This window comes from Lytechinus variegatus, chromosome 6 (assembly GCF_018143015.1).
Source record: "Lytechinus variegatus isolate NC3 chromosome 6, Lvar_3.0, whole genome shotgun sequence".
Lineage (NCBI taxonomy): Eukaryota > Metazoa > Echinodermata > Echinoidea > Temnopleuroida > Toxopneustidae > Lytechinus > Lytechinus variegatus.
In genome coordinates, this window is record NC_054745.1 from 46701312 (window position 1) to 46728391 (window position 27080).

A 27080-nucleotide genomic window follows, 5' to 3' on the forward strand; every position below is an offset into this window, starting at 1 on the left:
TATGTTTTGTATATTGAATTTAAGCTCCATATTAAGCAAGATATGTACCACCTAAAAGGCAATGTAGGGGCCTAGTGTCACACAAAATATTTTTTTTTTTGAATTATTTTTTAAGGCTTTATCTCATCTTATTTTATTCACTCGTCTTCCTCCTCTTACACTTCCTTTTCCCTTCTTTTTTCTCATCTCTTTCCCCTTCGTTTTCTTTTTTCCCTTTCTTTCCCCGGCCCCCTGGATCCGCATATGCTGTTGATTGGAATAATAAATTTTAAAAAAATCTGTTCAAACGGGGCTTGAAAATCCAGTTTTCAAGTCAACAAAAATTTCTTCTCGTAATTCAAGATTTTATTATTTGTTTTATGCATCCTGGTGTATGCTCATGTTAAGCTCGTACCGATCTCACAACTTATTTAGTTGGATACCCATCTTGTTCACGGTCTTTAAAGTGCCCCCCCCCTTGCAGGGGCCACGGTCAGAAGTGCTAATTAGGCGGTAATTAGGCTAATTAAAGGTCAAGTCCACCCCAGAATTTTATTTTAATCAACAGAAAAAAATCCAAAAAGTATAATGCTGAAAATGTCATCAAAATCGCATGTAAAATAAGAAAGTTATGATATTTTAAAGTTTCGTTTATTTTTCACAAAATAGTTATATGAACAAGTCGGTGACATGCAAATGAGAGAGTCGATGACGTCCCTCACTCACTATTTTTGTTTTTTATTGTTTTAAATATACAATATTTCAATTTTTACAAATTGGACAATATAGGGACTAACTTGGCTGAATCATGAAATGTTTTTAAAATGGTAATTCTACATGTTCAGAGAGGAATAAAACTTTCTTTCACATGAAAATGAAGGGGAAATTCGAGTATTTCATATTTCATATAATAAACTACAAAATAAATAGTGAGGCGATGATGTCATCCAGTGGCGTACCGCGGGTCACGGCATTGGGGGGCACCAGCAAAAATGTCGAGTCACTTAATGAGCGCGCGAAGCGCGCTCAGTTGCCAGGTAAACTGACCTAATATAGACATTTTACGGACATTCAGTGCCATTAAACGGATATTTATCTCACTGGTTAAATAATGCGAGCGCAAAGCGCGAGCTGAAAAAATTTGATATTCAGACCAAAAAAGGGATATTATAAGCAAATTTTTTGTAACCATGATACGTACCTGTCTCGCTAAACAAAAATGCGAAGCGCGAGCTGAAAATTTTGTATAACAGGGACATTTTAAGGACTATATTTTGGGAATCCATTAAGAGTATAAATATCTCACCATAGTCATGTAATGCTAGTGCTAAGCGCTTGCTGATTTTTGTTAGAATTACATCTAAACACATGAAGCACTTTTTGAAGTCATTGTAATCATGATTATACGCATCTCACTTAATACTGCGAGCGCGAAGCGCGAGCTTAAAATTTAGGAAAACCAGACCTGAAGAGAGGCATTCTAAGGCTTGTTTGTAAGAATTCACTAAGACCGCATGCATTTCACTAACCAAATGATGTGAGCGCGAAGCGCGAGCTGAAAATTTTGGTATTCAGATCAGAAAAATACACACTTTAAGGACTGATTTTAGGAATTTATGAAGAGCAGACATCTCACCAATCCACTAATGCGAACATAGCACGGACAGGAAATGTTTTATACTAAGGCCTTAAAATGGGACAATCACTTTAAGTAGTTATGAAGCGGGTTATGAAGAAGAAGCATACAGCTGTATGTCATTAGAAAAAAACAATAAATCGAATTGCGAGGAAATATTTTTGGTGTATATTGAGGTGAAAACGGGATACCGTACAGAATTATTTATCTCGTTAAACAGTCTATGCGAGCACCAGAAAAAATGAAGACATATAGGACCTGAGCAAAATAATGTTTCATATAGTTATGAAAAAATGTTTCTTGTGTAATATAACATAACATTATGTAATATAACATATACATAATATACCCGGGGGGGCCACTTCCATTCACGAGTGGATACCATGCGCGACCATGGGGTCTCGAAAAGCACCCTAAACACGTAATTTCCATATTCTGAAAATGTACCCCTTAACAAGTACTGGCATGTGAAACCCTACCCTTAACAAGTATTGGAAACAAAACGATACTCTTGGCAAATATTCCCTGAAATGAACCCCTAAACAAGTATAGGAATGTTTTATTGTTAGGGGTCCTTCGGTCGTCAGCTTTACCTTATTTGGTTTAGTACGACCCCACCTTCTACACCTCGCGAAAATCGGACTCTAAACACGAAGTGTTAGGGCAAAAAGGACATCCTTTATAAAACATTTCAATTTTGTTTTATCATCCCCGAAAATTCGACCCTAAATACGTAATTCTCCTAGCGAAATAGATACCCTTTTTTCATTATTTTTGTGATTTTGACACCCTTATTACGTTACGTACGTAACGTGCCCTATCGTGAAAAAGACATCCTTTTTACGTGTTTTTTTGGTCGCGCATGGTATCCACTCGTCAATGTAAGTGGCCCCCCCGGGATAATATATAGCATTATAAATTGACGATATTTTTTCTTTCCCACTACGTTTCTCTTCCTTTCTCCTTTTCCCTGTTATTTTTGCCAGCCGATGGGGGGGGGGACGTGCCCCATGCCCCCCCGTAGTTACGCCTTTAATGTGATCAGTCTGATCAATTGCATAATATACCAGGATGTGCATATAAATAACTTTTTTGAGAAATTATTAGCGAAATTTAAAACTGTCATAACTATCTTATTTTACATCCACTTTTGATGAAATTTTCACTGTTATACTTGTTGGATTTTTCTCATTTTATTAAAAAGGGTCCTGTTCCCCCATATTTTTTTGCTTGTCAATTTTTTTTTACCTCATGTCCAACCCTGGTGGACCCCTCTTAAATTTTTTGACTTCCGCCGCGCATATGTGGACTTGTCCTTAAAAAAAAACAGCCCAATGTTGCTAAGGTGGCAAACCTAGCTGGAATTTACTACAAAACATGAATTTTATTTTTTTGATATACAAAGAAAATGATTGTTCCTGATTACTTATTTTTGTTTTCTTTTCATGATTTGTCTATTTTTTGTATTTTCTGAGAAAATTACATTTCATTGATAAATTACCATTCGCTATGTATGAATGCTGCTAGCATACGACGTCTAAAATCGAATAATTGAAATTCTAATAACTTTTTTATACTTTGATGGATATTTCTCAAGCCTTCGGCAATTTTTCTGGTAATATTATTTTTACAAAAAAACTTCTTCGGAAAAGCTACAGAGCTGAATTACGGAGCTAGTCGCTAGAGGGCGTTTTCACTTGGCAAAATGGCTGTGAATGGCATGCTCGTGAAAGCTGACGACGTAGTCATACCGAAACTTGAAAAATTACTCGAATTAGATCCTTATTTATCAAGTCACCAGAGAGAGTTAAGAAGGAGGTATGTAACTTGCCACCAATCAGTTAAATCTTCGAGCTTAGGCCTTCTTGTGTCATAGAATTCTAAATTTTTGGAGACTAACCGTGGTACTGGTTGCTGCAAAACTCGTACTAGTCGTACCGTACCGTACATGTCGTACGAGCCACGGGTGCAGCAACCGGGCCGAGCTAACTCAGTGAGCTTCCCTGTGTAGTGTGTTTACCGAGCGAGACCTCGACTCCCCAGGCCAGCGCCATCCGCCGGTCCGACCATCGCGTCGGCAAGCCTTAGGCTTAGCCTAAGTCTAGAAGTTAGATACTAGTAGACTGGCCAGATAACACAGCACCGCACTGTACCATATCATATGCACTGCATCATATCATATGCACTGCATTCCGCACCCATGTCTTGTCAGAATGTTGTTGTTGGTGATGATTTTGATTTTGTGTTGAGTTAATTGGGTGTGCAAAATGTAGCTATGTGCGAATACGGGGCATCGCGAGCGCTGGTTTTGGTGGCACGGTTTTCGCGCGGGTTTTGCTGCGAGTGGCATCGCCTGATGTCTGGGCGGCTCATTGAAAATGGGGTTTAATTAGTCTTGAGGACGCAATGATGATGATTTTTTTAGATATGTCATCTATTTCTTCATCATTGACGTCTTGACACTCTCTCCATAGTGCCTTCAGCGAACGACCAAAACAAAGATGGATTCCCCCCAAAAATCCATCCTTTTAAACCGAAGTGAATAGCATTCATTTAATTTTATTAATTCTTACACCTTCCTACGCCTAATGCATAGGAAGGTTTTAAATATTACTATTTAAAAATGTAAAAAAATGAAGATTTCTTACCTAACTGATGCCGCGTAGACCCCTCGTTCCACATGTAAACAACGGAAATACAATAGCGTCGACCCTTGAACCGCTTATGTATGACGTACTTCCAGAAAGCAATGCCGTCTCAACGAACAATTTAGAGATAAAAAATCTTATTTAACAAATATTAGAATTTATTTTGTGATCATAAATAATTTATATATATTGATATTAATTATTTATGATCACGAAATAAATTCTAATATTTGTTAAATAAGATTTTTTATCTCTAAATTGTTCGTTGAGACGGCATTGCTTTCCGGAAGTACGTCATACATAAGCGGTTCAAGGGTCGACGCTATTGTATTTCCGTTGTTTACATGTGGAACGAGGGGTCTACGCGGCATCAGTTAGGTAAGAAATCTTCATTTTTTTACATTTTTAAATAGTAATATTTAAAACCTTCCTACGCATTAGGCGTAGGAAGGTGTAAGAATTAATAAAATTAAATGAATGCTATTCACTTCGGTTTAAAAGGATGGATTTTTTGGGGGAATCCATCTTTGTTTTGGTCGTTCGCTGAAGGCACTATGGAGAGAGTGTCAAGACGTCAATGATGAAGAAATAGATGACATATCTAAAAAAATCATCATCATTGCGTCCTCAAGACTAGGGTTTAATGCGCATGCGCACATAGTAGGTGCAATCTCGTGCCTTTTAACAGACAGCTGAAGATGTGCTCTTTCTGTACATATAAGTTTCAATGTGGATACTCGCCTGTAAAGTGTGGATATCGGAGCTTGAAAGTTCATCAAATTTTTGGACGCGTAAATGTTCGAAATTTTTTTATGGTAAGTAAAACAAGAATCCGATTAGGTGTACAATTTGACTGGAAATATATTTGAATTATCAAAAAATCCAAACTTACGCGATTCTGACGTTGCGCAGTCCAGATATAAGAGATGCCAGCTACCCTTGTCACAGCCGGTCTCTCGGCAGTCGAGCTGCCCGATGCGCCTGCGGTTGGCAGGGCGATGCTACCCTTGTCACAGCCGGTCTCTCGGCAGTCGAGCTGCCCGATGCGCCTGCGGTTGGCAGGGTGATGGGAGCGGTCGATAGTGAGTCGTTCATGCTGGATTGAACTAGATCGTAAATTGCTTACTTGATGATTATGTTGTGCCTTTTTTGGGAAATCTCTGTCATTATACCGTAGATAATTATTCTGATATTGATTTTAATACATACATTTGTCACAGAAAGATTTTATCATCCCAAGGTTATGTGACTCAAGTCAAGAGTCTAGGTGGTTGATTATCGTTTCATTTGGAAACTGGATTTGCTTTTGACAGTGGAATATCAATGTTGACTTTTCTAAAATTAAAATCATGGGTGGAAATCCCAGGGGGACACGTCCCCCTACCCAAAATAATAGGGGGACATGTAACAATAATACATTTTTTTTTCTTTCTTTTTTTCTTTTTTGGTCAAACTTTTTGGGGTTAAAATGACCTTACAACAGTTTGGGGATAAACTTTTTTTTTAACTTGTCAGAGTTGCCAGCATCCATAGGCGGCGAAAGCTGGGGGAAGTGTACCCCCCCCGCCCTTAATTTGAGGTGGGGGACGATCCCCCCACCTCAATTTTTTTTTTGATAACCTTTTTTTTTCTTTTTTTTTTTGCTTGTCAAATTTAGTTTTCTGCGTCCCCCTATAATTTTTGGTTGATAACCTTTGGTGTATTTTTTTGATTATCAAAATAATTTGGTGGTCCCCCCTAAAATTGTTGGCTTTCGCCGCCGATGCCAGCGTCCCCCTACCTTTGGGGCCAATTTCCGCCCATGATTAAAATGCAAAAAATTTGTTGTTTAATTTTTCACTCTCAGAGGAAATATTTCACTTCCACATGGCTCTATTGTCTATTTTTTTTTCTGTTATTCATTTTTTTTCTATTTTATTATAATTATTTTTTTTTTTCAAGAAGGGTGCAGGGGGGGGGGGTTGTGTTCATAAGTTGAAATGGGGATGGGATTTGTATAAGTTTTTGTGTCACTTTTGTTCTCTTGTTTTGAGTGTTGGAGCTTTGATGCCTGTTTTTGTTGCTGTTCAGACCTTTATGTATGTGCAGTGATTTCACGCTAGAATATGAACTTATTTTTCATTAAAAAAGGAGTGCTCGAACATGGCCTTCTGTTGTAATCATACATATCTAAGAAATGCATATATTAAAGCTTAATTTTTATGTTTCCTTCTTGATACTTGAATTACATGCAATGCTACATCTTTACACCCTCAGACTCTGCTGCTCATCCTTCCTAAAAAAAATTGTAATCGAATGCCCACGGTCTCCAAAATGAAAGCTACATTATCCATCTATAAACAAATTGTTGAAACAATAAAATACATAAAGAATTGGTGAAACAATCATATACATCAGAAAAGCACACTTGTATTTTTATACCATACAAAGTACATGTACAAAAGGAATGATATTTTTCATTTGTAAAAAAAAGACCCCATACATACATATTACATGTACACAATACTAAAGTTGAAAAAGAGCTAATTGTAATTTATATCAGAAAAACAAAGAAATACATTAGAAATTACAAAAACAATACTTTAAACAAATTCATTTAGGAAATTATCTACATGATGCTGTTTTGATGCCAACTAAATTATATACAAATTATCTCTCATTATCACCTTCATTTGGCAAAAAAAAGAGGCGAGTAATTGTAATTTGCATAATTAATTAGAATTAATTAAAAGAAATTATTTTACACATAATAAGTAGAAAAATTACCAAGTGAAATGATTACACATCAATTGAGTTTTCTTTCACCTTTCCATTGATACCTAAATTACTTCAAAGGGCTCAAAAACAAAGAAGTTAGAGCCCGTTGAAGACTTGGGTTCAAAATGGTCACAAAATGGTCACAAAAATCGGTTATGCACTCCATTGACTTTACATTAAGACAATGACCACAAATTTGGATAAATATGCGCGACTTAAACTGGAATAACTTTATAATTTCTTGATGAAAATTTGAGTTCTTGGTATCATTTGAAAGGTCTTTTTAAGGGCTTTCAAATGATTCCAAATTCATTGAGATTTGAGGATTTTCATTTTTTTTGTCACATACCTACAAAATGGCATCAGGCATGGCATTCAATTCATGCATGTGATATATTCTGGGGAGAGGCGGGGCCCAGCACCCCAGCCCGCGCCCGGTAGGCGAAAGTGTTAAGGGTGGGGGAGGAAGAAAAGAATCAGAGGAACAAGAAAAGGGGGAAACTGGGAAAGAAAGACAAGAAAGAGAGAATTGAAGTTTAATTTACAGGGAGAAAAAAGAAGAGAAAGAATGCTTAGCCCTTGGGAAAGGGGAGAAAGGAAAGGAAAAAATAAGGAGAGAATGGAGAAGATTATTGATTTTAATTTTAAATTCTTAAAATGTAAAGAAACTGGTTCCAGCCAAATTTTTTAAATACTGAAATTGCGATCAAATTCGGCTCCTACTGCGCAAGCGCATTAGTAGAAATATGGCCAATATTGCCCTCTGTTTTTTACACTATTCCTATGGGCAAATCCCGGGAGGGCAACATGGCAAATGTTTGCCTAGTTTGTATTGGATTGAAAGTAGCAAGCAAAATATGATATTTATTTTTCTGCTAAAATGCCTTGTATAGGTAATAATGAGCCATATTTCTGTTGAAAACATTCATACACTGTAGGTGCAGGCTCATCCAATTAAGCTATACATCTGCTGAAATAAAACAATGTTTTATTAGGGAAGTCACATATCCTGGAGCTTAACCTTGGACAGCCTTAAGACAGGAGAAGGGTCTTGAAGTAACTCCATGAAGTAACTCTATGAGATCACTGGTGATGTAACCGGAGGGGGGGGGGGGGCACTCAGTATCATTGCATAGGGGTATGTGCCATGGAGAGGACCCCCATTTTTACAGTCAAATTTCTGTTCCAAGTTATAGCATTTTTATCTTGTTAAGAAAAAGAAAGAAATCCGTTCCAAAGCATAGCATTTTCTTCTTATCGAGAAATCCATTCCAAAGCTTTGCATATGTTTTTGTTACGACTTTTTGTCACATTGATCCGCTACGATGAGCGGCATTTGTTTTAAAAGCGGCCTGCAGAGCCCAGTCCGACCATCGCCGAATCGCGAGCGCATCCGGCGTCCATGCCCCGGGCTAGCTGCATGCATGTCTGCCCGATTCTTAGGGATGCATATGCACTCACATCAAGAAGAACCGTTCCAAGGATCCCTGTTTTCATGAACATTTGTAGTTCCAAAGCCCCTGTTTTTTTTGTCTCTCCTGGGGCACATACCTACCACTTTTTGTGGTCAAGTGCCCCCCCCCCCACTATCTCATACCAAAATCGTGCAATGGATGACAAAAAGGCCATAGGACTCGTAATGATGGAGGCTTCCTAACCCTCCTCGATTACTTCTTAATTCCTCCTTGTGATGAAACAAACGGTGTTAATAAAATAGTCTACTTATTAATATAATCAGCATAATAAAGGATTTTGATTTCAAAGAGCCTTTGTCTGGTTTGTCGATCGTTCTTTATGATTTTCTATTGCAGCTTGAGCATACAAATCAGTGTTCTTTATCCATTCATGGTATAAAGATTTGATTGAAGAACCTGAAGTACCGTAAGTAACGGTGTATTAACCGCACCCGTGTATTAACCGCACCCCCAACTTTGGACTAAAAAAATCTTCTCACATTTACATGCATATTTGAGGTACGAAGAAACAAAATCTAAGTTTTTAAGATTTCAAAGTATCCAAAGAGATTACCGGTATGCAGAAATATGCTGTTCTTGATCAATTCATCTACAAATGTTAGAAAGAAAGAACGGTCCCGACAATATTGGCAACTTACACACTCGCTCACCTCACAGTCACAGTGTACACACACAGCACTGCCATTACATTGCAAACTACGATACAGTACAAGTCATGCCAGTACATCTTATCAAATTATGATCTGTGTCTTTCCCAGCGTAGGAGGAAGAAACATTCACATTTCTTGCGTCACAATCTCACAATCACTTTCAGAAATTTGATGTCTTAGCATGAATTTTGGATACGGGATTATAGGAAGGTTCAAGAAACAAAGAAATTGGCATTTTTTCGAGTTGTTTTTTACGGCTTCGTGCCGTCTCTCTCGTGCGTGGTTTACATGGTATCTTATGAAAAGCAAACAGGAAGGAAAAAAACAAGCTGGCGCGAAACGGGACTTTGAATAGCGCCAGCTTAAGTCGCACTATAACCACATTACAACGCAATCTCTAAGCTCACTCAACTCTCGCTCAGCGGTGACAAAATTTTACCGAGTATGCTTGGCGTCTCTTTTAAATTAGCCAGGGAACTTCACTACTTTGAATCGAGAATAAAGTCAAAATTAGTGTCATGAAGGTGGGTGCGTTTGTTATGGACAACATTTAATTAATATTGCAATAATCGCTTCCCATTACCCGCGGCTCATACCCCTCTAAACGACATTGCCTGGGCGGCTACGCCCGGCCACTCGATGTGTTGTGAACTGGCAGACATCGTACATGTACGGGAGGGGTTACGGCGGGCTGGCTCAGACCCGTCACCGTGTATAAACCGCACCCCGACTTTTGCTTCTACCCCGTCGAGAAAAAGGTGCGGTTAATACACCGTTACTTACGGTACATGCATATGGCAAGAACTTAATGTAAAATATCAATTGGTAAAATGGCAGACCAACCTGCCTGGGCTCTGGCGCATAGGTACTATGTGTTTAAATATTGCTAAATAAGTGGACAGCAACAAGTGATATAGGCCTATAGTCATTGAATCATTGCAAAATCAAATGTATAAATTGCCATTAAAATGCAAATGTTAAAAATCAGTGTCATATGAAACAGAAATGATAAAGAGGTATAGTGAACATGAGTAAATTATGACACGTGCTGTAGGTAGTCTACCCTAATCATTTAAAACTTTATCTTCCTGCTATACACTGGCGTCAGGGAAAAGAATTCCACGGGGGCTCAGGGCAATTTCTTTCTCCCCAAAAATGCTCAAAAGGGCCCAGATGGGGGACTTGGGAGGGTATGGACCCTCAAATTTTCACGACCAAGAAAAGCTGGAGAAAAAAGTAAAGGGAAAAGGATGCAGTATATAATTTTATGAGACTTAAATGTCAAAATCTATCATAAAACTATATTTTTTCAAAAAGGTCAACAAGTTTGCTCACTTGTAGCTTTTTAGAAATTGTGCCCCATGCATCATGTCTGGTTCCTCTAAATTTTTTAGCTCATTTCACTAAGTACTGCTGTTATACTACCAAATTCTTATTGCAGGTATGGCTGTTTTGAGCAGATCTTGGCTTCAATAGAGCAGAATGAAGGTGGTTTAGATGAATTCACAGCTGGCTATAAGACACATGGACTTCATAGAATGGAGGATGGAGGAGTTAGATGTAGGGAATGGGCACCAGGAGCTGAAGCTGTTTATCTTAAAGGAGAATTCAGTGAGTAGTTGATTGAATTATATATGATTGTATGTCTCTTGGAAATAGTAGTTTATTAAGTAGAAATAGAAGAGGAAGAAGGATGAGGAGGAGGGGAAGAGGAGGGAGGAAAGATAAGGAGAAGAAGGAGGAGGGAAAAGAAAAAAAAAATAGAACTCATTGGAGGGAATAAAAGATCAAAAATTGTATTTGAAGAGGAAAGAGAAGAGAAAGAGGGAGCAAGTTTAGCATATTAATCATCGGATTCTAATTTTCATTTTCCTTGATAGATGGTTGGTCCAGTACTGAGTATCCTCTTAAGAACACTGGTTTTGGTAAATGGGAAATAACTCTACCCATTAAACCTGATGGTTCATCTCCTATACCTCATAACACAATTGTCAAGGTAAGAGAATGAATGGTGATAGAAATCTATCATGTGAACACAAAATTATTCTTAGTTAGAATTAAATATTTTTTAAATATGATAATTTCAAAATAAAAGATTTTAACCATGTACTTTTGATCATCAACTGTCTTAAATCATTAATCAACATCTGGCAAACATTTGATAAGTGTAAAAGGTAGTATACAGTTACCCATTGTTGATAAACTGATTGGATGTATCCATTGTTTCAGTTTTACTCCAAGGTCTAATGAGGATCTTAGCTAAACAGATTTATCTCTACAAGCTCTGCTTCTCAGCATTCCCCACCATCGTCAACATTTACTCACAAAGTCACTTTGATATCTAATGTATTATTATTATTAACAGTGACATTATTCATGAAAATTTTGTAAATGTAGAAAAGAATAAATAAATAATTGAAAATTACATTAAGAATATCATTTAAGGAAATATTTCTACTCATGTTTAAGTCTGGTAGAGGGTATATTTCACAGGAAGAGGTTCATCTGTAGCCTTATATCAACTGTTAATATCAAAATGCATTAGATTTTTCATTACTATTAATTTTTTTATTTCCTTCATAGCTTGGAATCAAAACAAAGTCTGGTGAGATTGTGGACCGGAACCTAGCCTGGGCTAGTTATGCAGTCCAGGACCCACAGACGTTCTTGTACCAGAGTGTATTCTGGGATCCACCTCAGGACCAGGTCTATCATACAAAGAACCCTAAACCTAAATGGACCGGTCAGGGTCTAAGAATCTATGAAGCTCATGTCGGTATCTCATCGTGGGAAGGGAAGGTGTCGTCATATGATCATTTCACTGATAATGTTCTACCAAGAATTAAAAGTCAAGGTATATAGTAGGGAAGGTGTGATCATTTCACTGATAATGTTCTACCCGCATACATTCGTAATTCCGAAGCTTCTTAATTCCGAAGGTTCGGTTATTCCGAAGGTTCGTATTTCCGAAGGTTCGTCAATCCGAAAACGAAATAAGGTTCGTAATTCCGAAGGTTCGTTAATCCGAAAACGAAATAAGGTTCGTAATTCCGAAGGTTCGTTAATCCGAAAACGAAATAAGGTTCGTAATTCCGAAGGTTCGTTAATCCGAAAACGAAATAAGGTTCGTAATTCCGAAGGTTCGTTAATCCGAAAACGAAATAAGGTTCGTTAATCCGAAAACGAAATAAGGTTCGTTGATCCGAAAATTAAATAAGGTTCGTATTTCCGAAAATGAAAATAATTCATTTTGGTAACAAAAACGATGTTGTCATTACAAGATTACTCGATATTATGCAATGATAGTAATAACGATCGATGATACATGCGTGTGTTGTGGCCAAAGCATGTATTTCATTAAGAATGGCGCCCTGATCAAGCATAGGCTAATTTCGATTTTATCTGAGCAATTGCTGCCTATAAGCAAATGGTTTAATTAAAGATGCAGGGGATCAAGTGTGTTGGAAGCGTGCGAGCAACCTCTAGATAATAGGATTTGTATTGGAGGGGATGTCATTTTTAATAACAGCTTCTGCTGGTAATAAAAATAATACTAATAATGATCCTTGTGAGATGTTGAAAGCGCGAATCGCAAGCTGAAACTAGTAGACATTTCATGTAACAAGACGTGAAGTGAGCATTCGGAGCATTTTTTGTAATCGTGAGAAAGATGTGTATCTTTCTAAAGAATTTATGCGAGGGCGAGCTGTAATTTGTTTATATACTGACCTGGGGCCCGTTGCATGAAACTTTTTACCTGAGAAAACTCAGGTTGTTTTTACAGGAGTTTTTGCCCTGTGCTAAAGTCAATGGCGGAAATCAGACTAACCTTAGTTTTCAGTTTTTACCAGAGTTTTCTCAGGTAAAAAGTTTTATGCAACAGGCTTCAGAAAGTAATCTTTTAAGGACTGCATTTAGTGACTCATGAATAGAATGTATATCTCACGAACTAAATAATGAGAGCGCGAACCGCAAGCTTAAAATTTGTGATATTCCAACCTGAAAACTGGACATTTCATACTTCTTTTTTGTAACCAGGAATAGAATGAGTTGCTCAATAAAAAATAATTGATGCGGGCGAGAAACGTGAGCCAAATTTTTCCGATTTTCCAACCTGAAAACTGGACATTCTACGTGTTCTAAGCATTTTTGTAAAAAAAATAATAATAGCTGGGAGAATAGTTTTCAGAACTGAAGTGGCTTCCCTGGGTAAATGATATCTGTATCAATATTATCATTCTATCCCCACATGAAATTTCCAAAAGTTTGAGCACGTGATTTGCTCGCAACATCTCACAAGGATGCCCTTTTAACAGTAATTGACCAAAAAGGTGAATTGACATCTTCAGATTTGACTTTTTCCCCAAACCGCTTGCTCTCTACGCTCGCAGAAATGAAACGTAAATATATAACTTTAGTGATTACTTTAAAAATTGTGCTCAATTTAGTTACTACAAAACACACAACCTCTTTACACAGATGATAATCTAATGGTGAAAATATCAGTTTGCACCAAATTGCCCCTATTGGCCCCTTTTTTTGCTTTGCCCCCCCCCAAAAAAAAAAACGCCGCCATTGGTTAGAACACGCATCGTCTTCATGGCTAACTGCAAAAAGTTCTTAAAATGTCCCCTTTAGATCAGGTCAGAGCTTATATATTTAAAAATTCTGTTCGCGCTTCTTGCTAGCAGTTATTATCTAAATTTAGTTACATAGGCATCTCGCTTTGAAGATCACAAACATATTGCCCATCATATTAACAAAAATATATAGCTCGCGCTCGCATTATTTAAAAAGGGTTTATCATGTTATTACATATTTACTTTATTTTATAAGGATAAAGCTAATTATTGACTGTTATACCCTTTCAAAGAAACAAAAAAAAAATCAACTTTAAACTGCCGATCAAGGAAAATATGGCTAAAACAAATTGCCCCCCCCCCCCTTTATTTGACGAAAGTTGGATCCGCCGGGAGGGAGGCAGGGGGCATCAAAAATGAAATAAAAAACAGGGGAATTAATATTTTCCAAAATGGGAAAGTTCCTTTTTCAAAAATAAATATGCCGTTTTTCATGTTTTTTCGAAATAAAATACTCTTTTTAAAGTATACAAGTTAGGTTAAGTTTTCAGGCTGGAATATTGAAAAAAATTCAGCTTGCGCTTCGCACTCTCATTCGATTGGTGAAATATGCATCCTAAAGAGGTCACTAAATGCTTTTTTTAACAGGTTCCTTTTCTGGTCAGTATGTTTAAGCTTGCGTTTTGCGCTCGTGTTAATTCTTTAGTTAGATGCACATCTTTTTAATGACAGCAGAAATCTGCTCGGATTTTTAACAACTAATTTTCATTTTTTATTTAAATAACCTAAAGTTTTAGCTTGTGATTCACTCTCGCAACACCTCGCAATAATGCAATTATAAGAATAATTGACCACAAAAAACGTTATACAACTTCACCTTTGAATTTGTTTTGCCAAGCCGCTCGCTCATTATATTCTCTCCCGAAAAATAAAGCCTAAATATACATTTTGCCATAATAAGAAGTCACTTCAAAAAAGTTTTTCTCTACTTAATCACTATCAAACACACAATGACTTCAAGCAGATGATAATCTTAAGGTGAAAATATCACCAAAGTGCCCATTTTGACGTATGAGTTTCATTTTTTGGCTTTACCCCCAACGAAAATTCGTTCGGCCGCCCTTGCCTTCCCATCCTTATATGATAATTGAACGGCAACAGTGTCCCCCACCCCCCCCCCCCCTCCCCTTGCCTCTGCTTTCCCGGTTTTCATTTTTCGGATTAACAAACCTTATTTTGTTTTCGGATTAACGAACCTTATTTTGTTTTCGGATTAACGAACCTTATTTCGTTTTCGGATTAACGAACCTTCGGAAAAACAAACCTTATTTCGTTTTCGGATTAACGAACCTTCGGAAAAACGAACCTTATTTCGTTTTCGGATCAACGAACCTTCGGAATAATGAACCTTTTTCCATTTTCGGATTAACGAACCTTCGGAACAACGAACCTTATTTCGTTTTCGGATTAACGAACCTTCGGAACAACGAACCTTATTTCGTTTTCGGATTATCAAACCTTCGGAATAACGAATCGTCGGAATTACGCCACAAATGTTCGGATTAACGAACCCTTTTTCGTTTTCGGATTAACGAACATCGAGGTATAGGCAATTTACGTGTTTCGGAATTACGAACCTTCGGAATAAAGAACCTTCGGAATTACGAAGCTTCGGAATTACGAAGTGTAACCGTTCTACCTAGGATTAAAAGTCAAGGTATATACTAGGGAAGATGTGATCATTTCACTGATAATGTTCTACCTAGGATTAAAAGTCAAGGTATATACTTGGGAAGATGTGATCATTTCACTAATTTGTTATATGGCATGATAAAGTTGATTAAGATTAGAAGAATTTTCCCTAATTGGAGAGGGTAGAATTTCAATGCTCTTTCAAATGTGCTTCTTGAAAAAACAAACTTAGGTGCATTACATTTTGAAACCTCAAAATCTCTTTTTTTCCATAAAAGTTTGCAAATTTGTATTCTTTTTTAACCTCTATTTCAGGTACATAAACCTTAGAAGTAATTGTTGCACAATAGTAAAAATAATAATACAGGTTGTCAATTTGATGAAATATTTTGTTTTACAGGTTACAACGCTATTCAATTGATGGCCGTTATGGAACATGCTTTTTATGCTAGCTTTGGTTATCAAGTTACCAGCTTCTTTGCTCCTTCAAGGTATGTACATTTTTCTACTATTTCTTTACATTGGGTGACTTTAAGTTTGGTGGTAGGATTATGACTGTTTTTGGTTTTGCTTGTCAATTGTTCTTCACAGAATGCATCCAGGTCCTTTTGTTAGCAATAACCTATGAAAACATTTTTTTCCCTTGTCAAGTTACAATTACAATAGATTGTATTACTGTAAATACAATACCTCATACTGATTGGTCATATAAAGTTCTACATCATGTGACGTTGTTGAATTCCATCTATCATCATCTGGATTTTTTTACTTGCTTTTAGCAAACAAAGATAATATGATATATCAATTTATTAATTGATGATTTAGCAGTTTCGGATATCTTGAAAGTTTCTGCAGTTTTTTTTGTCTCACCTGTGAAGCAAAGTGAGACTATAGGCGCCGCTTTTCCGACGGCGACGGCGGCGGCATCAACATCAAATCTTAACCTGAGGTTAAGTTTTTGAAATGACGTCATAACTTAGAAAGTATATGGACCTAGTTAATAAAACTTGGCCATAAGGTTAATCAAGTATTACTGAACATCCTATTAGAGTTTCATGTCACATGACCAAGGTCAAAGGTCATTTAGGGTCAATGAACTTAGACCATGTTGGAGGAATCAACATCGAAATCTTAACCTGAGGTTAAGTTTTTGAAATGTCATCATAACTTAGAAAATATATGAACCTAGTTCATGAAACTTGGACATAAGGTTAATCAAGTATCACTGAACATCCTGCATGAGTTTCACGTCACATGACCAAGGTCAAAGGTCATTTAGGGTCAATGAACTTTGGCCGAATTGGGGATATCTGTTGAATTCCAATCATAACTTTGAAAGTTTATGGATCTGATTCATGAAACTTGGACATAATAGTAATCAAGCATCACTGAAAATTTTGTGCAAGTTTCAGGTCTCATGATTAAGGTCAAAGGTCATTTAGGGTCAATGAACTTTGGCCGAATCGGAGTATCTGTTGAATTACCATCATAACTTTGAAAGTTTATTGGTCTAGTTCATTAAACTTGGACATTAGAGTAATCAAGTATCACTGAACATCCTGTGCGCATTTCAGGTCACATGACCAAGGTCAAAGGTCAATGAACTTTGGCCGAATTGGGTGTATCTGTTGAATTACCATCATAACTTTGAAAGTTTATGGATCTGATTCATGAAACTTGGACATAGTAATAATCAAGCATCACTGAAAATTTTGTGCAAGTTTCAGGTCTCATGATTAAGGTCAAAGGTCATTTAGGGTCAATGAACTTTGGCCGAATCGGAGTATCTGTTGAATTACCATCATATCTCTGTAAGTTTGTTGGTCTAGTTCATAAAAAGTGGACATAAGAGTAACCATGTATCACTGAACATCTTGTGCGAGTTAGAGTAGTATTCAAAGTCAGCACTGCTGCTATATTGAACCGCGTGATGCAGGTGAGACGGCCAGAGGCATTCCACTTGTTTTTTTTTTTAAATCCTTATATCACATGTCACAGATTAGGATCTTTTTATGTAAGACTTTTATAATGTTAAGTTTACTTATTTTTTTATCTCTCACAGTCGCTATGGAAACCCGGAGGGTTTGAAAAGATTGGTTGATACTGCTCATGGTATGGGAATCTATGTATTCTTAGATGTTGTTCATAGTCATGCTGCTAATAACGTATTAGATGGTCTGAATAACTTTGATGGTACTGATAGCTGTTACTTTCATTCTGGGACTAGAGGACGTCATATGTTATGGGATAGTAGACTCTTTGATTATAACAAGTAAGTATCAAAATATATTTTGGGTGCTCCATCATTTACTTCAAAATGTCATAACTTTCTTATTTTAAATCCAATTTTTATAAAAATTTTCAGTGTTTTGCTTGTTGGATTTTCTCCTATTATTTAGATAAACTTATTATTGGGGGTGGGCTTGTCCTGTGTACACCTAACAATCTCTTCATTGTGCAAGTCTGTCGGACTAATGAGATAAAAAATCAGAAAGCACAAGTTTGACCAAATTCGGATCATTGCCAAAGTTCCCAATATCCCTTAGTATTATGATATTACTCTAATCGCCTTTGTAATATTGTTGATTTCTTGCATATTATTCTTATCGTTTTTGTAATATTGTTGATTTCTTTCATATAGCTGGGAAGTACTAAGATTCCTCCTCTCTAACCTTCGTTGGTGGGTTGAGCAGTTTAATTTTGATGGTTTTAGATTTGATGGTGTGAGTTCAATGATCTATCATCACCATGGAATCGGTAAGTAAAAATAAAATATAAATTTGGCGTCGATAAACAAAGAAAGTACATGTATAAAATTGAGCTATTTTCGGCATGACATTGTCTCGTAATAATAATAATAGCCCTTTTTATTAAGTGCTTTCCAGAATGGCTCAAAGCACATTCCAGCAAATTATTATCTCGGTCATTGATTTATTACCTTGATTCATTTCAATCCCGCACGAAAAGTGCACAATTTCCACTCCCTGAGGAGCATTCCTTGCATTCATCGCAACCTCATTATGGCATTGGCAAAATCAAACATACAATATCTTTTGAATCCTTCCGGGTACGTATTTAGCACCTGGGTCGTGAGTGGCAAAGTGTGGATTAACGCCTTGCCAAAGGACGCTAGACCACGGTGGGATTCGAACACACAACCGTCTGTTTACAAGACGTGTGTCAGAACCACTACACCACGGCTTTTCGTAAAAAGTCATGTGGCCCTGCGACATTTTACCCGTATGTCGCGAATTAAGAAATTCATAAAACAATGAAATACATAAGAAATTTATTTTCAAAGCAGGATTTTTTTTAAATTTGTAATTGTTAGCAATGGTATTCAGAATATTTACACAAAAGGAGCTTTTTTTAGTGAGATAGGTCGGAAAGTGTGATTTATGCATAAATTAACATTATTAATTCATTAAAAAATATATCAAATTTTGAGGAATAATTAATCATACAGCCTTGTACATTACATCCCACTCTATCGTCATGCCAATTTTCACGGTGTTTGCGGGATTGGCAACCAAGATCTCAAGGGGGGTTGATTCAACACTCCCCCGTTTTTATAGCACCCAAAAGAGCCCGGTCTGGCTAAGGTTTAACTTATTAGAAATAAAAATACTGCAGGGTTTTTTTTTCTGAAAATTCTGTGATACGTACGTCGTAGAAAGTTAGAAATATTCTCTTCGGCAAAAATGCCTTTTCATCCCATGCAAAAACCCAATTCCTTTCACGGTGTTGGCATCCCTGATGATCAAATATTCTCCCTTCAATGTTTTCTGTTTCACTTTTACTCTCCATTTGTTTTATTTCCCCAGTCCAGTCTGTTATAAATTTGAAAGATATTTTTTTGTGTTTCCTTTATTTTCTCACATTTTGTCATTCCCAAAGCTTTATTTACTTCCTGTACAGCCAGTAATTATGTTGATTGAATTTTATTATCAATTTGTATATGCTCTCCAATCACATTTTGACAATGACAATCTTTTGTGTTCTACTTTGCATCTATTTTTTTCTTGGTACAATAATATCTTGTTTTTTTTAATTCATCATTACATGCCATATTTCACTTGTCTTGTGAATAATGTTCTGTCATTTTCCTCTGTCAGTGGTATGGCTAGAAATGTGCAATAATTGTATATTTCTACCATGTCACTTTCCTGATTGAATCTTATCTCTATCCCTCTTTGTCATCCCCTCCTCTCAATCTCCCCACCCATCTCTGTGTGTATAGGTACTGGTTTCAGTGGTGATTACAGTGATTATTTTGGTCTTGCTGTGGACACTGAAGCATTGACCTATCTCACCTTAGCAAATCACATGCTCCATAAGTACTACCCTGGCATCGTCACAATAGCTGAGGTTAGTTTTTTTTTACAATATTTCTTCTCCCAATTTTCTTCAGTGAAGTAATTGTTTTCCCATTCAGGGCCTGATTCATTGATATTGAAAATTATTTGCATGTAGAAAATCTGGATGATACTCTTGAAGACTTTTTCACAGTAAACTAACGTTTGTGATGGGGATGGTAGACAAATGTGAGAAATTTATGAATGAATTCCCAAAAGAGATGGAATTTCTTGTCTAAAAAGAGATTCTAAAATGGAACGATACTTGAATATTCAATACCTAAAATGAAAAATTGTCTGTTCCAATGCCAAAGGTTTGCTTGCTGCACTCAAATTTCTCTTTATAAAGAAAAAAGTTCTCTGTCTGACTTCAGTGAGTTACAGCTTGTATTCTTTACAGAACAAAAAGTATTAGACACAATGTTTAGTGTACAAAAAGCCAAGCAGTAATTTGTGATAGAGATTTTTTTTTTTTTTATAAAACACATTGCTCTGTTGGAATGGTATTTCATTATGGTGTGTTATTAAAATCAATAGCAAAATTAAAGGTGCCTTTTGGTAGATGAATTAAATTAATGTAAGCATTCATATTGATGACCAGAAACCATGTTTCATATAAAGTTGTATTGATTGTTTATAGGAAGTGTCTGGAATGCCAGCGCTATGTCGACCGGTTGAAGAAGGAGGTAATGGTTTTGATTTCAGATTAGCCATGGCTATACCAGATAAATGGATTAAGGTAAGTCATGTGACCCCAAAGTCACTAAGAGAGTTTCTGTTTAAATCACCAAAATACTTAATTTGTCTGGGTGCTAATAATAAACAATGACAAGATGATCTTTATTATTAAGATTCTTTAAGAAATTATATCTTTCAGACATTTGTAATATATTTTTTGAATATTTGAAAATATTTTGTTACATTTCCACAACATTAAAAAAAATCACTTAAAAATATTTCTTGAAAATTGTAAAAACACTTTGGAAAATGGCTAGTTAGGGTAGGTGCTAAAAATGAGCCAGTGAAGGATTACTAGTTTTATCTTTTCTATTCAGATTCTTCAAGAAATAAGAGCATTTCTAGAAATAAGAACAGTTCTTGAATGTTTTGAAAATGATTTTGTATTTGCTTGGGTGCTGAAAATGCATTTTCAGTCAAGTTATGTAAATCTATTTTTCATTTTTTTTCAGCTTCTGAAAGAAAGCAAAGATGAAGACTGGAATGTAGGTGATATTGTGTGGACATTGATCAACCGTCGCCATGGTGAACGAACAATAGCTTATGCTGAGAGTCATGATCAAGCTCTTGTTGGTGATAAGACGATAGCATTCTGGTTGATGGATAAAGAGATGTATACAAACATGTCTGTCATGTCACCTCAGACAGACGTGATTGACCGTGGCATGGCGCTTCATAAATGTATAAGACTTATTACACATGCTCTAGGAGGAGAGGCGTGGCTTAACTTCATGGGTAGGTCTGCTTTAGTTTTATATTTTTGGGACAGTCCCCAGTTTTGCTGGAGAGTGGACCACTACAATTACTGTGTCCTTATTCTTGAAAAAAATCTGTCTGTACTATAATAATAAAAGAAATATACGATGTCCCTATTTTCTGCATCTGTATTTCCAATTGTCCATCCTGCTTGACAGTGTTGGTTAGCATTCAGGCAAATCAAATTCCTTACTGCTCTTTTGACCGGTTTCATTACCATGGTATCAATGCAGTTTGAATGTAAAAGAATAATTAATCAAGCTTAACAGTAAAAATTCCATCAAATTCTAAAACTGGGGTAATAATATTTAAGTCCTTTGGAAGCTCATAGGGACGTTATATCATAATGTGATGGGCGCTTTACAAGAACTGTGTTTTTACATTTCCAGATTTATGAATCTCTGTCAACCAAAATTTGCATTCATATTCATTTACAATAGAGAAACATTCCAAAGAACACAAAGAAATTCTATTAAAGAGAAATGCCAGTAGTTGCAGTAAACACTGATTTCATGAGAAAGTCTGTAAAACCAGGCTTAATTGTCTGAATATCATCGAGGATCTAGATCTGGTACAGTCACATAAACTGAACTTTGTGAACTCTTGAAATCTACGCTGAAAAATATTCACACTGAAGATCACCAAAACAGATAAGCGCACGTGGGACAGTGTATTATTATTGCTTTGAATGTCGTGCCCGACGCTTGACCCGAATCCTGTGCTTATTTGCTAATTTCTCAGCAATTACACAATTTCTTCCAGAATCCTTTGGCACATATTTCTTATTTATACAAACAGACACTTTGGTGGTCATTTCATTGGATTCTTTACAAACTTATTTTGATATCGTTACCAAAACTGGCATTTACCTTTAAGCCGTGATGTACTCTTCTGTGATCTTGATAATGTAATTGAAATATCAAATCCTTCTTACACATCAATTCATATATTCATCCTAGGTACTACAATGAAGAAGAATAAACAAACTTTATGATCATTAAACCGCATTAAGAAAAATAAATTGAAAACCTTGATTTCCATTTTTTCTGGAACGTACTGTTAAATGCGGCAAAATTTAAACATAAAAATCTCCTTTCTATTACTACTTTTTGAGCTTACCAGCCATATATCATGGGCTCAGGTCTTTGGAGAGAATTAGCCCTGAGTCCTTTGCTAATGTTTCCCAGGGGCCAGTTGCATGGTACCTTTGCCATCCAAACGTAACTTTTATGGAATCCTTGATTTTGATTGGATGTTGAGCATTGTTGCCATGGTAGTTGCCATTGGATGACAATATGCAATGGACCCCTAGTATAATGTTTTAAACTTTTATTGTTCTTTTTTTTTCAGGCAATGAGTTTGGTCATCCTGAATGGCTTGATTTCCCTAGACCAGGTAATAATAATAGTTATCACTACGCTAGAAGACAATGGAATCTAATTGATGATGATCTACTCAGATACAGGTTTCTTAATAGCTTTGACAGAGCTATGAATCATCTTGATGACAAGTTTAATTGGTTAGCTAGTCCACAGGTTAGTAACTTTGGCCAGTTAATAAGTTATTAACAGTTTTAATTGGTTAGCTAGTCCACAGGTTAGTAACTTTAGCCAGTTAATAAGTTATTAACAGTTTTAATTGGTTAGCTAGTCCACAGGTTAGTAACTTTAGCCAGTTAATAAGTTATTAACAGTTTTAATTGGTTAGCTAGTCCACAGGTTAGTAACTTCAGCCAGTCAATAAGTTAACAGTTTTAATTGGTTAGCTAGTCCACAGGTTAGTAACTTCAGCCAGTCAATAAGTTAACAGTTTTAATTGGTTAGCTAGTCCACAGGTTAGTAACTTATGCCACTTAATATGCAACTTAATATGTTATTAACAGTTTTAATTTGTTAGCTAGTCCACAGGTTAGTAACTTATGCCACTTAATATGCAACTTAATATGTTATTAACAGTTTTAATTTGTTAGCTAGTCCACAGGTTAGTAACTCAGCTGGTAATAAGTTCAGCTAGTTTACTGACTTTACACTTCAGTATAGTGGACCTGACTCATTGCAATCTTATCTAGTAAAGAAATTATGTGAGCTATTAACTAAAGAGGAAAAAAAATCAATTAAATGTGGTGATAACTGATAAATGTCTGCAAGCGTAGACTATACTTTGTTATTACACGTGACCACTTGCATGGAGAAAGTTATGGCTGCTGTCAAGATGACGCAGTAGTGATCGTTGTTGCATCTCAACTAATAAATGTCTGTTGTAAATACGTTTAACGAACTGCCTATTGGACTGTTTCTATATTCAACATAAGTTCCTTAAACACATCATACATAAAATTAGGAATGGAAAAGGTAGGTCTTAACTCTAACTGGAGGGGGGGGGGGGGGCCAATATGAGCCCCCCCCCCCCTAGACAAATATGATAGCATTGTTTTCATGAAAATTTTCTTTTGTTAAGTGTAAGAAGTGAGTCACTGATTTAGTTTTCTGTTTATTACAGGCCTATGTGAGCTGGAAGCATGAAGATGATAAAGTAATTGTCTTTGAACGATCTCGGTTGCTATTTATCTTCAATTTTCATTGCTCTAAGAGTTTACCTGACTACAGGGTTGGTGTAGATCTACCTGGAAAGTATCCTTTACACTCATTACCTTAGCATATATTATGATACTATTGCTATGTAGCCATCTTCCTCAAACTGGAAAGGTGTTATGAAAGAGGATTAGAAAATCATGTGTAAGCAGTTTGGTGCAAGTTTGAATAATTCATATCAATGATGATAAAGATTAAAGTTTTCAAATTTTTTTTAAAAATTGCAGTCATTTTACCAGAGGTACCCATACTCCTTTTTCAAGTAGTTTGTATTGTTATTTGTATAACCGTGATTTAAGAAAAAATCTTTTTCCTCAAAAAATCTTAATATACACATGGTGATTGCAGAAACGGTAAAAATAGTGTTTTTTCCACACAGATAATTTTTATTCTATTGATAAGTAAATTTCTAGGCAGCCATTTATTGCAGTTTGTGAGATATGTGGGGATTGTCACGTCGATGCCATGCAAATTGTTGATATAATATGCATATCCCATACAAAACGTGTACTGTAGCAAAGCAAACAACAGCTGTGTGCACTTACTATGCAAATGCCAGTCAGTCAAACCGTCATATCTTCACGTGAAAAGGGATAAAAAGCGATACAACGTTTTGACTGACCGCGTGCACGGTTGTTGTTCTAGGGTTAGGCATTTTTGTACAGGTAAAATCTAAGCCGCTTAAACCGAAATTACAAGCCTGTAGCTGTTTTGCGATATTTGAGTAAAAATAAAGATACCAATGTCAAGCAATTGTCTTGGTCTTTCCAACCATGTATTTTCTAGCAATGAATTTGTTCTAAGGTAGGGGAACTAAGTGTGAAAATGACAGTAAACTTTGAAGTTGATTTTCTCTGAAATGGTTTTACACCGTCATATTTGTGATACGACGGTTTGGATGACAGCTAATGATATGTAGGGTAGAGACAAGTCTTCCATTTGCTCTGAAGACTCAAATCGTCTAAAATGTAATTTTTCTAAAATCATATAATCCTAATATATTAGAAATGTAGAGTGATTTATCTGTAGCATTGAAATGGAGAGATTTTTGGTATTTTCCATAATTTTAGTTTTATTTGCATGAAGGGGGAAGGGGGTTCAACCATTAAAGGATTTTTCTACATCTATTTTGTATCATTTGAGTTATCTTTATAATTGTTTATGAAGCAACTAGTACCAAATTGGAACGTAAAATAAAGTCATAAAATTAAATTTTTTTGGAAAACAGTGTTGCAAATGAATATGGTTAAAGTGGCATAAACATACACACATACTAGATGCGACCATTGACCTTGACATGTTATTTGTAGATACAAGATGGTATTGAATTCTGATAGCTCAGAGTTTGGAGGTCACAATAGACTTGACCCTTCTTCTGTACACTTTACCTCAACTGATGGTTACGCTGGAAGAAGACACTCACTACAGGTATCTTTCCTTTCAAACTCAGGTTTATTCCATCAAATATTCATGGCAAAAATAGTTCAATTGACTGGTTGCCAAATAATAAGAACCCCACCCCCCCCCCCATCACAAAAACATATTGTAAAGCTATAGAGTAATTTGCAATGATTGGATCATAATTAAATCATGGTGTTATCCTTGCTCATTACAAAGTTGCGGGTTCAAATGCCAGTACAGGTCAAACTTAATGTGTAGATTTTCTTTCTTTGAGGTAAGACTTGAAAATATACAAGTCCAAGAATTGGGGTCTGATTTAAAAAAATCAAAAAAGGTTATGTGTGGTACAAAAGAAAATTGAATAAAGTTGAAGAAAAAAAAATGTTGCCACCTGAATAAATGTCTATTACATGGTTTGTACATAAAGGTGATTCTTACATGAAGAAGAACTGTGCTAACATATTTTATGTAAAATGATTAAGGTCACAGCAGACTTGAACTTTTTGTCATTTTTTGTTTTTTCAGGTGTACATCCCAAGCAGGGTTTGTATAGTACTTGCATTGGAGGAAGATATCATCAAACATGGATCTTAACCCACTTACTACTGCAACTCACTCATTGTGTATCAAGGATACGGGCTTTACACAAATCAGTATTCAAGGGAATAGTTGATGTAAAGTTTTGTGTAGAGATTTAGTGTTAATCAAGCTGTGTAACAATTCTACACTGAACTGACCATTGGTATTATAAGGCTATGTGCTTTATATTTCTCAGTGTTGAATGGATTAACACCCTGGGTATAGGTGTAGAATCTGGCCTATAATAATGGGTCTAGAGAAGTCATTTACTGTAGTGTAAATAAGAGAGAAATATTATATCATATTATTGGGACCATGATTGTCAAATGATACAGGAATAGACCACTAAATTATAAACCAAAGCTAAGCATAAACCTGATTGCTAGACCTAATTACTGTTGATCGTTGTGGAATAGGATCTGGTTTTCAATAATCCTTGTTTTCTATGAACAAATGTGAAACAATTCTTCCAGTTACATGTACATGTATATTACATAAAGAAATTGCTCTGAAGTGAATTATCAACTTGCTCATTTCTTATTGTTAAGAAAATCTATGAAATATTATTTACATTGAATGTATTATCAATCATTTACTTCATATCTCCGAGTTATACAATTCTTTAGATACATTTTGAATATTCAGTTTATATTATTTACAGTGTCTTTAGAGTGATATTTAAATTAAAGTCTGTTTTACTCTTGTGTGAATCAAGACCTCCATATTTAGAATGCTCTTAGAAGTTCACATTGTTATTCATTTCTCTTAACTCTATTTTAACTGGGCTATTTCAGACCAGGATATATTGGGGGTCAATTTGAACCTTCAGATCTTGGCCGTTGATTGCGTGATCGCCGCGAAAATTTGCACCCGCGTAGACCCAGATGTAAACCACAAGACTGTTTATAGGCGAATAAGTGTATGAAATTGGCCCTAAATATTTGTATATGCTTTTTCCTTTAACTCACTTTATATAGCTAGTAGAATGCTAACTTTGGTGAGAGTATAAATTTTTACATTTCTAAGAAATATCTACAAAAACAATTGCCAAAATATGATTAATTCTCATGTATTTTATTGTTTTTTAAATTGTTATTTCTTTTTTTTTTAAATCTTTATTTTTTTATTGTTTTCTTCTGTTGAAGTTTGTCGGGGACCCTTTTGCGATCATGAATGAAATAGATCCATTTAAACCGACAAAAGTAAAAAATAATCATACATTTATGATTTTTTGTTGAAAAAT

The 27080-nt window shown here is 35.9% G+C and overlaps 1 protein-coding gene across 1 annotated transcript; it reads left to right on the forward strand.

The window, feature by feature from the left end:
* The first annotated feature begins 3307 nt into the window (after window positions 1-3307).
* Window positions 3308-27080, forward strand: LOC121417552 (1,4-alpha-glucan-branching enzyme-like). Its single transcript, XM_041611290.1, has 14 exons — window positions 3308-3433; window positions 10587-10756; window positions 11026-11141; window positions 11729-11999; window positions 15818-15908; window positions 17480-17689; window positions 18059-18174; window positions 19658-19785; window positions 20413-20511; window positions 20963-21245; window positions 22617-22801; window positions 23766-23896; window positions 25168-25285; window positions 25784-27080. The coding sequence occupies exons 1-14, from the start codon at window positions 3321-3323 to the stop codon at window positions 25850-25852; spliced, it is 2100 nt and encodes a 699-aa protein (XP_041467224.1). The 5' UTR covers window positions 3308-3320; the 3' UTR covers window positions 25853-27080.

Excerpts from the sequence above, each read along its gene's own strand:
- LOC121417552 (XM_041611290.1), top strand. The coding sequence starts at position 3,321 with ATGGCTGTGAATGGCATGCTCGTGAAAGCTGACGACGTAGTCATACCG. Across the intron at positions 3,434-10,586 it reads CAGAGAGAGTTAAGAAGGAG|GTATGGCTGTTTTGAGCAGA; the intron begins GTATGTAACTTG and ends TTCTTATTGCAG. Across the intron at positions 22,802-23,765 it reads ATTGGTTAGCTAGTCCACAG|GCCTATGTGAGCTGGAAGCA; the intron begins GTTAGTAACTTT and ends TGTTTATTACAG.